Raw genomic sequence first — 13,008 nt, forward strand, 5'->3', positions numbered from 1 at the left:
GTACCAAAAGGTTGTCTCCAGATTAAACTCTGTAGTCAGTACCATATTTACAAAAATAAAACAAACAAACAAAAAAATAATAATCAGGTGTTCTAGTATGCCCAACAGGCAAAATGCTTGCAAGAATCATAGAATTGCTCAGGTTGTAAAAGACCTTAAAGATCACCAGGTCTCTTTGACACATATCTATAGCTAAAGCAGATTCCTGAGAAAAGTTCTGTTACCTATAGATAAGTAGGAAACAACCCATGCATCCATTGAACTAAACATCATTTCCTTTTCTTTCTTGGTGAAATATTCTGCCTGAACTTCTCTCAATCATAATAGACCATCAAAATAGATATTGGAAGAAATGTGAGTTAACGGGTCTGAGAATTTAGTTTACTCAAACACATAATCACCACTGAGAATTCGGAAAGTAAACAAATAAGATATTTTATTAATAAATGAAATCAGTAAGTAAACCTAGTGTTTGCAAGCTGATTTCATGAGAGAGTTCTGAGTCAGACTTGCAGTTTTACCATTAATGGTGGTTAGCACCAATTCATCTTACAGATAAAGTTGTGTGCCCGCATGAAATTTGTGCATTTTAAGATCTGCATTTTTAAGGCTTGGGGCTTGACATGTAAAATTATTCACAGAACGGTTCTGTCACTTTTATTTCTTTAAAAATTAAACCTTTCTTATACAAAACATGGTACAAGGAAACTGTAAGTCTAGAAAGTAATGAAGCTTTAAGCTTGGTTACATTCAAAAATTATCTGGGTAACACTTCAAAGAGAAATAAAGTCAGTAACTTACTATTTACAAAGATATTGTTCATTAAGATTGTGAAGAAAATTTGGAAAAAATTTGAAAATAATGGTACAAATTTGAAGAATCAGTGGGAACACATTTCCATACTTTTCACAGTACATAAGTACAAACAATATTCCAAACATAAGGCTTATGTACTTATGTTCCGTAAACTACGTAATTGATATTCTGCACAATTTTCAGTAAAAAAAATTGTGCATTCCAGACAATCTCTTTGGCTTTGTGTTTCTTCATGTTCACATAACTTCAAAGATGAGAAAAGGTCACCTGCAACATCCAAACATTTAATTAATAAAAATGCAGTGAACAGACATCTTGCTTTGAAATTGTTGTCTGTTCCCATGAGAGTGACAGTACTGTCACCAGCATGGGATTGCTTTTCTCTGGAACAGACTCTGACAGTATAAAGGCTTATTTTTTACACCAATATTCCAATTAGTTGAACAGGTTGGAAGAAACTGAGAAAATGACAGATCAAACAAATGCATGCTAATTGTGGGATTTCAAACCTGCTGAGTCTTGTTCTGAGTTTAAGTCTCCTCTGACTCCCTCTTTGTGTTACTCAGTTACCATTCCTGTTACTATCACACAAAATGGGGAGCTGGGCTCTTTTTGTTGTTCTGCTGCCCTCTTATTGAGCAGAACTGGCTGTGCTGTACTGTGCCTAGCAGTGAAGTTTGTTTGCGGGCTCACATAGGAGCTGGCTGTGCCCTGGAAAGGGACCCTTTGTAACAGGCACCTCAGAGCTGCATACTTCCTTTGCTACTTTCCTACACACATAGTCAACTACAGGACTCATCACTACTATGGTGCAAGCACTGCCCTTCAAGTGCTGTTTTGCTGAATATTTAGAATGTATACTTTTTTGAATGTGAAATATTGTTCTTATTTGTGATCATCAAATATGATTCAGTGCAATCAGAAAAAAAAAAAAGGCACACATCCTTTAATTTTCTAAGCACATGGTTATTCTCATGTATTTGAAGCATTTTTCAGTTGCAAGCTTGGTTTAGCAATTAGTGCTGTGGAAAGACATCCTTCAAAGGACACTGATAGATGTGCTTACACAGTTACATTCAGAACTGAAAAAAGGCTATGCACTTTTCAGAATTAACAACTTTTGGCACAGATATAAAATTTAAATAGGAAGAATTGAGTTATGCTGTGTTCATAATACAAGTGCTCAGCTTAGTGCAGGGAGCTAACTATTGCGGAAAACTTACATGCCCAGTGCATGTGCAGAAATTATTTCGTTAGGGACTGTTGTGCAGAACCAACCCATCCAACCACAGAAATCCAAAAGTTAGTTGTATGAAACCTAATCATCTTAAGACTCCACAATCAATGGGGGGAAATGGACACCTCCATTGTGTCTATCTCATACAGAGAGAGTTACCCTTTGAAAGCGTATGCTTCCTTTTATTGAGTATAAAGGAAGTGTGCAATGAATAAATGGACCTTGGATAACTAGTATTTAAATGTTTAAATTCCAAGAATTGAATCTCACCCAACTGTGTGGTTTCAGGAAAGATGAAACTTCACAAGCAAAGAGGGAAATAGCGCTACAGATCTATGATTGAGGTTAAGACGTAGGGTGCAGTTGTAAAAGAGGAGTGTATCTGCCTGTGATCAACAGATACTGAAGACATTGGGTCTGAGGAGAATGTTCACCCCTAGAGATGAAAAGCAGTACATTTATCATCAACATTCTCTTCAGTTTTATGAAGATCACCTGTTTCTTTTCTTGGGAGTTTATAGTTTAGAACCTCTTGCTTCAAAGGCCAGTGAAGTGCTGAAGCTGTCCAGCAGTCCATCAGAGCAGGGCCAGCAGCTCATCCCCTACCCCCATCCTACTAGGGGCAGGGCACTAGGCATCCCACTGAGGCCAACACCTCGTCTCTTGGGGAACTGTAGCATTGCTCTGCTGTGGCCTCATGGGGGGGTTGGAGCTGGTGGCCCTGGGCTGACATGGGGACCTGGGCCTGGGGGTGGGTGGGACAAACAGGGCTGGTGGTATCCTGTGCCACTGGTGCATACGTTGGCTCTCCCAACTGTATATGAAACTGCTGTCATTTTATTGTTTTTATATTGCTAGTATATGACAGAATCATAGAATGGCTTGGGTTGGAAGGGACCCTAAGGATCATCAAGTTCCAACCCCACTGCCACAATCAGGGCTACCAACCTCCAGATCTGATACTAGACCAGGTTGCCCAGGGCCTCATCCAACCTGGTTTGAACACCTCCAGGGACAGAGCATCCACAGCCTCTCTGGGCAGCCTGTTCCAGCACCTTACCATTCTCTCTGTAAAGAACACTGATTTAAGTTTTCCGTTGCCTTCTCGACGGAGAACATAAACCATACAAAGTGATAATTTTAAGTAAAAACAAAGCCAGAAGCTAGTTCTGAGAGAAAATATATATATATATGTGAAGAATTGGGTAATTAAATTGGTGGTAGTTGGAATCACAGTTTAATTACAATTTGAAAATGTATGTTCAGAGCTATTCAAATCAAGGGATTTGTGCTGTTAGGAGGCATTAAACTGGCCTTCTTAAATTCTGCTTTTTTTTTTTTTTGTTTTACTTTTCTCACAAATGTACATTCCCTTATAGGAATGGATTAAAAATGTCTTTGTGTCCTTATGAAGAGAATACCACGATGTAAACTGTAAATGTACAGTTGTAAGCACCATTTGGAGTGAAATAATAATGCAGTGTGGGATTCAAGCAACAATAAAATGGTTAAAACAAATAATCTGGTATCTGATAGAACACTTAGAAAAAGTAATAATCTTTAAGCAATGAATAAAAGCTTAAATAAAAGGAAAGAATTTGCTTGCAATGGGTTTATAAAGCTACTAGGGCTTTGAACTGGGTATCACTTTTGTGACTTAGTTTCCTGCTTAGATTCAGGCTCATCCTTAAACCATAACATTAACATAATGAGCCTTATCCCTTTGAGGTCAGTTATGTCACAGGAAAAAGTGGTTATAAATAAAACCTAAAGATCTGCATCAGTATTATATTTCTTGTATCTTGTTCTGCCTCTGTAGCAGGCAAAAGCCTGTAACAGCCCTTGTAGCCAAGAACATATGAAACATAGAGGCTTGAATGTCACTTGAAAGAGGGAATTAATAAGCCCTTTAGCTGTCATTTTATCAGTCAGCAGATGTCCTCAATCCTGAGTTTTGGCTTCTGATTAAAGGCAATTGTTCATGCCTATGGATCATTTGCTTTTAACGCTCGTGTTTAATTGTTGCTGGTTTTTTTCTGTATTTTCTTCTTTCTGTTTTTGTCTATATTTTTGCTTGTATGTGTAGAGATTTCCTGTATATCTGTGTGTTTTTCAAGTAATAATTGGGAGAAGGGAAATGAAAGTTTTTGATTAATTGTTTAGAATATTGAATGTAAGGGTTTCTATCCTATGGAAGATGTATAATTTAATACTCAAAGCATCCTATACAAAACAGCAGAAACCTTTGAAGTACAGATTGTTTATTTCACATAGCAAGTACAGGTTACAAATCAGAAAGAGAAAATGCATTTTTCTTGTAAGCCTTCAAATGCAATTTGCCAGTGAGCCCAGTGGGTACGATGCTTAACTTGTAATAATTTTGAAGTTCCCATGTATGTTTGCATCTACATGTAAAAATCAACAAAGGTATGGTTGTTTCTGTGGGTGTGATGAAAAGTATTTCCTAATGGTCTTCATTAAAATAGGTATTTTTTAAATTCTTTTAATTTATGGAATGGTTATTTTCCTGTAGCCTTTCTCTCTAGTGCAGGAACTTAACATAACTCAAGACTTCTTCAAATCTCCCAGATCTTTGATGAAAATGGGTTATTTTACAAAGGTCTGCCTACAGAACAGAAAAAAGCTTAAGTAGAATCACCAAGATTGGAAAAGAAAAGATTACCCAGTCCAACCATCTGCCTATCACCAGTAGTTCTTAATAAACCATGTCCCTCAACACAGTGTTCTTGAACTCCTCCACAGTCGGTGACTCTACCACCTCTCTGGGCAGCCCATTCCAGCGTCTGACCACTCTTTCAGAAAAGTAATGTTTCCATGTATTTCCTAATGTCAAGCCTGAACTTCTCCTGGCACAACTTGGGGCCATTCCATCTACTCCTTTCACTAGTTACACGAGAGAAGAGGCTGACCCCCCAGCTCACCACAAACTCACTTCAGGTAGTTATAGAGAGCAGTAAGGTCTCCCCTGTGCCTTTTTTTCTCCAGACTGAACAATCCCAGTTCCCTCAGCCACTCCTTATAAGACCTGTCAGACCCCTCACCAGCTTCGCTGCCCTTCTCTGAACATGCTTCAGGACCTTGATGTCTTGCAGGGAGGGAGCCAAAACTGAACACAGTACTCGAGGTATGGCCTCACCAGTGCTGAGTACAGAGGGACAATTGCTTCCCCACTCCTGCTAGCAACACTGTTTCTGGTACAAACCAGGATGCCATTTGCCTTCTGGGCCACCTAGGCAAGAAATAGGAAATATCAGAAATATATCCAGAAATATCCAAAAGGAAAGATGTTTTTATCTTATTTCTTCTATTATTTTCCATGCGTCTTCATTATTTCCATTTTTTCCTCAAATTATTTTTTCTTCCAATTACTTCTGCAATGTGAGTTTCTAAAAAGACAGCAAACTTTTAATGTCTTTCAGTATAATTCAGCATCACACACATTTTGCATTTCTGAACTGATTGCTGCTGAAGTCCATCTTGCCAACTGTGACATGATTTTTAAGTCATTTCCCTTCTTTGCTAGTGACTTATGTAATCATCTTATGAGATCCAGTAGAAGTCTGGACTAAGAAAAGATTGGAAACTGGATTGGACAAATCTGAAAATTAGGCTATGGAAAGTATTCTGTTGGGAAGAGAATGTGTCAGTAGCCAACCAGTAACAATAATAAACATATGTATAGATGCTCACATACATTAACAATTTTTTTGTAAATGTCATTAGTTCCAAGTGTTTATAAGAGAGATAAATGGAGAAAAAGAGGATACAGGTAAACAGTTCATCTGTAGGCAGCTATATAAATCATGCATGAAGAGAGCAAAATGGAATGGACTTCTCGGAGAAGCAGGCATTTGCGAAATATGATTTCAAGGAGTAGATAAAAAATCTTTGCTAGGCAAGAAAAGGGGAACTTACCCATCTTAAGGGTGGGATTACAAATTGGGAAGGATAAGAGTGGAAGAAGATTTGTAGAAGAATCTGAGAAGGCTGAAAGAAGCAGAGACAACTATAAAGCAGTTCAGCTGTTGGAAGAAAGTTATCATCTGAAAAAGGTTATCATGCGGCATTATATAAAATCAGTTGTCTGCAACAGTTAGAAATTCCTATAGAAGTGTACAATCAATGCAGATATTTTCAGAAAAAAATATATATGAAAAAAAAAAAGCAATAATTACATAGGATCTTGAGGGTGAGAAAGAGGAACTTTATTTTAGGCAGTGATTTTTTGATCTGACCACACAGGGACTGTGGTCATAGAAAATGAGAATAAAAACCTACTAATAACAAATCACTCTGAGCTAAACTTGCACATTCAAATATATGCATATCCTTCTGTGAGGGGATGGAAATGGGTGGAAAGGATAAGGATATCTTGGGTTTCATTAAATGGGAAGAAAGTAATATTTAGTGAGAGATAAGCAAGTAACAGGAAATTCTTACAATATGCTTAACTCTTGACTGCCTTTTAAAGGGTTCAGTGGTGGAGTTATGTTGATGTTGCATTTTCCGTATGTGCCTTCTCTGAATGAAAGTAGAACCATTTCCAGCAAGAAGTGTTTAGAATATCATTTAAATCAGCTCCCTATGTAGAAGAAGTTAAACCACTGAAATACTCACACTGTTACAAATGTGTCCAAAATAGGGTTTTTGCTTTTTTTAATTATGCGCTTGCAAGTATAAAGGCAATACCCTTTGTATTCCTAGCACAGCCATGCCAGCAGGAATTGTGAGTGAAGGCCATGCCTCATTGCCTTTGAGTGAAGCCATGGTGCTGATGGAGATTTCCTGACAACTGTCTCCAAATTCATTTACATCTTTTTAATAGCAGTCATTAAGTGTGAGAGGTAGCTGTTCGCACTTGCATCAGCAGAAAAACAGGTTGATAAAAATTTTAGTTCCTCCCATATTCTGCTTTTAATTCCTTTTAAGGAATTTTCTCTGTTCACAAGCAGATGCTTCAATTTATAGTAAGCAGAATAAAGCCCAGATTGCTTTCACAGTCTGCATTTTTATCCCTTACCAAACTAGTAGTGCACAAGAGTGTTAAGCATACTTGAGTTTCATCACCAGGCAGGTAATGACGGTCTGAACAGATCAGTAAGGTGCATGTCATGCAGCAAGATGTATTGTTTCTTACTGGCTGATACAGATGTAAAAAATGTTTAAACTGATTACAGAATTCTGGCAAATCTCTCTCCTGCCTGTGTAGTTGATTTGCGTATCACACTTGTGGGTGACAAGTACATATATGCGTTCGTGTCTGGAACAGCCAAAACTGAAGTGATCTGTGGTACCTGCAGAGACTATCCTTCAGGGAATCAGGGAAAGCCTTTATAACACTCAGAGCTGAGTCCAAACATGGTACATGAATCAGAATGCAGCTTTGGGCATCAGTAAGAGCTGCTTTTAACCAACCTCTTGGGTTACACTAAGAGGCTGGTAGTATCTGGCAGATGGTGCTGCCCTTTTCATCTTGCTTTTTGTTTCTTGTCCTTTGGGGAAAGGGCTAAAATATACAGAATATAACCTTTCTACGTGTTCTTGGTAGCATGCTCTGAAATGTGGAGGGATTATTCAATAGACGGTTTTCAGCATTCTGTTGCCCACAGAACCATGGCTTATCTTTCTAATCTTCTAAATCCAACATAATCTGTATATTCTATCCTCTCTGTGTGTATGTATCTTATTGCTGAAACTGCACTGGCAGGGAGTTCTTAAGTGGCTGTATTTGTTTCTTTCTGACAGCTGGCTGTCCAGGCTCCTTGATTAAAGAGGTTCATCACTTCAGGATTCTGGGAGAAGAACAGGTGAGTAAGAATCTCAAAGTTAACATCTTAATGTCATGAAAGATAGACACTAATGAGACAGTTTTGCCTCTTTCCAGAGAAGCAGAGTGTGTCTCCTGACCCCCGAATGACCTGAAATATGGGGGAAAATCCACACAGGAGATATATGTGCAATTTTTTTTTTAATTCTGTCCATCAGCCTTGACAGGTTATTAATTGGTACATCTGCTATATGCCACAGCTTTTCAGCTTTAGACTACAGCAGTAAACAGGCTCTCTAAAACAGCAGATAGACAAACAATCTGACTAAGGGCCTGAGATTTACAACTGTTTTGTATTATCCATCTCTTATTTTTAGCCTACGGAGTCTTTTAGGAGAATGTTTCTTATTCATAATTATAGCTGCGTTTTGCACTGACAAAGCTGTTTCTATACGGAGACCTTACAAAAGCATGGGAGGTATGCTTTACCACAGTCACAAGATGGTCACAGTTAATGTTTTGTTAGCAATGAAATCGATGTATGGAGATATTGAGAAAATAGCCTTAAACATTGAGAGGCAAGTTGAATTGTCAGATAACTCAGTGCTTCTGAAATTCAAGTTGTCAGTGTCTCAAGTATCTTTCCTACTGTACTGTTATGAAGCCCAACTGCCTACCATAGAGTTGCTATATGTACTTAGGGACCAGTTGCCTGAAAGCTCAGCATTGGTGTGTTGTACCTCAGAATGTCTGCTTCCATTAAGGAACATAGCCCCAAGAGTTTTACAGGAGGTTATATGAAGTCTATGACAAAGGCAGAAACATGTCCCGAAATGTTAATTCAAAGTCTGATAACTTAGCTGTTAGATCAGACTATATTGACTAGAACACCCTGTTCTTTCACCTTTCCTTTTCACTATCCTACAGGCATATTTTTCTTACAGTTAGGACTGCTGGTACATTTTCCAGACTTTCAATTTTCTTCCACCAGTCCCTCACTTCAGATGTTATAGAAAATCAAGCATGTAAGTCCTCAGGGACTAAGTTTCTTCTTAGCAAGAAGAAAGCAGTAAGAGCAGTGTGCCAGGATTTGTCTAGCAAAAATGGAAAAAAAGACAGAAAACAGGGTAGGCCAGAAGAGAGACTAGAAACAAAAGTCTAGTGAGACTGAAAGTTCAGAAAGAAGAAATAGAAGAAATAAAGACTGGGATTGATGGGGCTGAGAGACTGCTGAGAACCAGCTGACAAATGGAGAGCAGAGCAAGATGAAGCTTGAGGTTACTGGAGGGATGTGGAGCTGGCTAGTCAAGAGTGGCAGGGATTAGGATCTGACAAGGAACTGGGACCAAGAACTGGAAGGGACCAAGTACAGAAACTTGCTGGAAGAGACTAGTAAGTGAAGGAAGTATATAAATCTGTATGTAATGAGCTGTCAAGTGATGAAAATAAGTGGGCTAGGAAGAAAGATAGAGATATGAATGCAAAGTAGGAAACAGCTAAATGAAAAGACTGTGAGTAGGAGTGAGAGGTCTCAAGCCAGACACAGATAGATAATTCCACTGGTAGTGGTCTGAGTAGTACATCCCAGCCTTGGTAGCAACCACTGACAGAGCAATAGAATTTAGTTGATGAACTTTCTGTTGTGGGTTTGTTGGGGTTTTTTTCCTGTTTGCTTTTTAGAAGCAGAAGTGGTAGGCATCAAGATGAAGGCTTAAAGAGTTAAGACTGTAAATCTGATGTTAGGAGATGTCAGACTGAAGACTTACCAATGTAGTCTTTCTTTCTTTATTCCACTCTCCTACCTTTACATCTTTTCAGTATTGAACTAGATGATGTTATACATGACTGTCAGAAGTGAGATGTTATGTAAACCATGAGGAACCTTAAAAGAAAATTATTTTTTACCAATGATAAGAAAATGCTTGAAGAGAGTGGTGAATTTTAATGAGTAAAGTTTTGCTAATCAAGCAAATACTATATTTTTGCCACTCAGAATATTTGAGGTATTTTTACTGATTTTCATAATGAAATTGCTCTTATTTTAGTGACTACACTTGATTGGATGAAAAACTGTTGTTAGCAAGCATTAGGAGTGTAAAAATACGCAGCTAGAAAGATCCATTACAAAATGGATCAGACCTGTGAAGATTTGTCTTTCTTTTAAACTGGCTGCACTAACAGGTTATTCAGGTACAATGATTATCGTTACAGTCTTAATAAGTGCTTTGTGAAGTAGTGAACATTGCTGTGCTACTTGAAATATTCCCTGAACCCACAAAGGCGTGAAGAATATTGCAATTATGTTGTGTATCTATAAAAGCTTTGTTGTCTTGAATCTAGTGATGACCACAGCAGCTCGTTTGAAATCAGCATGCTCTTTGATAGTTAAGGAAAAGTAGGTGCAAAAACAATGTTTAAAAAAAAAAAAAAAAAAAAAAAAAAAAGCCTAAAATGCATCTAAATGAAGAGAGGAAGAGAGGAAGGAATTTCAGGAGAAAAAGAAAATTCTAATGACCTCTCATATTTTTGTTTTGTATTTACTTTTTTAAAGGAGTTTTTTTTTTTCTGTTTTCATGCATACTAGATAGAAAATTCATAATTAATTATAACACTGTTTTACTTAGACTAATTAGAATTTCAGCATTATCAATCAACAAATCTTCAAATCCAAGCAACAGTCAAGGAATAACAGAGGCAGGTTACTGCTACATGTCGAAACATGATTTATTTTTAAAATGCTTATGTATTTAAGGCCAGATTATAAAAGCAGAATGGACTATTGTGATAATCTTTTCTGATCTCCTTTAGAATCCACATTACATGAATTTCTTGGATTAATTCTTGTTTAAATGGGAGTACATTGCTGAGAAAAACATCCATTATTTGTTTACAAATCTCTTAAAAACATTAAATCCTATTATACCTTTCAGCAATGGAAGATAAAAATTGCCAGTCTCTTTTCTCTCCACTACTCTACCAGCACCAGCACCTTTCCTACTTTGTGTAACTGCCATTTCTCAGTGTCCAAATATTTTATATTTTCAGTTCACTTTTTTCTATCAAAAGGCAATAAGTGATCATACAAAAAAAAAACAAAAAAACAAAAAAACACTCAAATGTATGAATGTGACTCAGAAAGAGTTATCATACCCCTAAAACAGATCTCAACAATTTGCTATCACAGCAAAAGGCAGCCAGACTGACAAATATTTCAGACAGAATGATGGAACTTTTTAGTTTTACACAGGCATTTCCAGTGTAGCTACTTGCTGGTTCCAGTTAAAGTAGTGGCTGCCCAATAAGGAACATAATTTCCCTTCTAGAGATTTCTAGAATGTGAGATTGTGCCCTATGCTGGTTCTCCATAGAAAAATAGCTGAAAAGCTGTTTGATTAAACTTACCTGACCAACAGCTCTGACAGCCCTGTAGCATGGATTCACTTGTTCATTACTCCTCTTCTGAAATTATTGCAAACTTTTTCACTGTGTTCTGTATTCCTTGGTTTTCTTCCAAGTCATTGATAAAAATTTTAGATGACATAAGTCCAGGAATCAATACCTTCAGAATCTTTTTGGAAATATATCTGCCTAATGATGATTACCTATTTACAATTATATTTCAGACCTGCCAGATAGCTAAATTTTAATCCTCTTAATATATGGCATATTAATTTTGCATTACTCTAGATACTTAATCAAAATGCCATGCAGCACTAGAACAAATGTCTTAGAGAAGCCTGCTTCATCAAGTCTCTTACTTTTATCAACAAAATTTCAGTCAAAATCAATAATCTGTTTCTAACAGAAAGCAATGATCTCTAACATTTCTTCACTGCATATTTTTTCCAGCAAATAGTGAGTTTATATATATTTTTATTCATGTCGGTGAGGGGTAAAGTTGTTGAGCCACTTTAATGATCAGTCCACTAGGAAATGTGCCTACCTACCCATCTGTCTATCCAAATAAACTGTTTCTTTATCTAAACATAAGCACTGAATGAAAATGCTCAGAAATAAATACTTTATATTTTACTTGAAGTGTGAGGAGTTACTGATAAATATTTGCTAAAAGTTCTATAATAATAAAATTATTTTCCAAATAGTCTAAATTCTCATTAGTCTCTTTGACATGTAAATCTCCCACATCTCCTGTTCCCTCAAGAAAATGTGTGGTATAGGAAATTCATTCTTGCTAGAAACTCTGTCTTTTAACATTTAATTGGAGACATCAAGGTCTCCAGTTTAAACTTCCAAACAGGGAATTGTTCATAGATTTTATGAAAAGAGTCTATATGGTGAAATAGAAGAGTATAATCTCCTCTGGTACATCATATGCATTGTGGATATCTAATTTACCAGATATAACTGGCTTCCAGAGTAATTGATTTAAAATGCAACATAAATACATTTAGCAACAAATTGCTACCCCATTCAGTAATGGACACTTTGAGAAGGTGCCAGAGACTATGACCTAGAAACGTCTCCAAAGATAAGCCTCTTCTAGACTGGGGAAAATAAAAAGGCTTATTCATGTTTTGGATCATTATTCTTTTTGTGGTTGCTGGTTTCCTGATACATTACATGAATGGAAGAGATGCAGGAAAAAGGTTCAGAAAGCAGCTTTGATTGAGTTGTTTTGGATCTCCTTTTCACAGACAGTCCCAGTGCACAAAAGCTCGCACAAGGCACAGAGAGTCTCCTGGATGTGCAGTCCCATGAAGGGTAAAACCTGAAGCCACCTAACTGGCCTTAGTTCTGTTGAGCATTTTCTTGCAGTTCAGTGTCGCTATCTGTAATCCATCATTTTCCCCTAGCATAGTGGATGCAGTCCAACCTGCTGTCTAACCGCTTCATTTCATAGGTACCTTGAGAGATATTCGGGAATGGGATGAAAGATTTATTAACTGGTGAGCTATTGAGAAAGAGCACAATATAAGAAAGTTACAGTTTCCTGCAGCAACCATTTGCCCTGTCAGGCTGGCTGTCTCCAAGTAAACATAAATGATTCTACAAGTCATGATCATACAAGCTGCTTGCAAATACATGTTAAAGATGCAGTAAATATGGGCTGTGTCCAAATACAGTGTATGGCCCTGGTAATTCAAAAAGCCAGTGCCAGAAACAGCAGAGAACACTTTAATTCATGCCTCAACACTATGATATACAA

The 13,008-nt window shown here is 37.3% G+C and overlaps 1 protein-coding gene across 1 annotated transcript in view; it reads left to right on the plus strand.

The window, feature by feature from the left end:
• PRKN (parkin RBR E3 ubiquitin protein ligase) overlaps nucleotides 1-13,008 on the plus strand; it is a gene marked incomplete at both ends in the record, with an annotated part of 562,188 nt that overhangs the window by 433,667 nt on the left and 115,513 nt on the right. The window contains 1 exon segment of the mRNA XM_079550324.1: nucleotides 7,820-7,881. Within this exon segment, the coding sequence (XP_079406450.1) occupies nucleotides 7,820-7,881 (62 nt within the window).

This window comes from Tetrao urogallus (genome assembly GCF_951394365.1).
Source record: "Tetrao urogallus genome assembly, chromosome: 2".
In the NCBI taxonomy this organism is placed as follows: Eukaryota; Metazoa; Chordata; class Aves; order Galliformes; family Phasianidae; genus Tetrao; species Tetrao urogallus.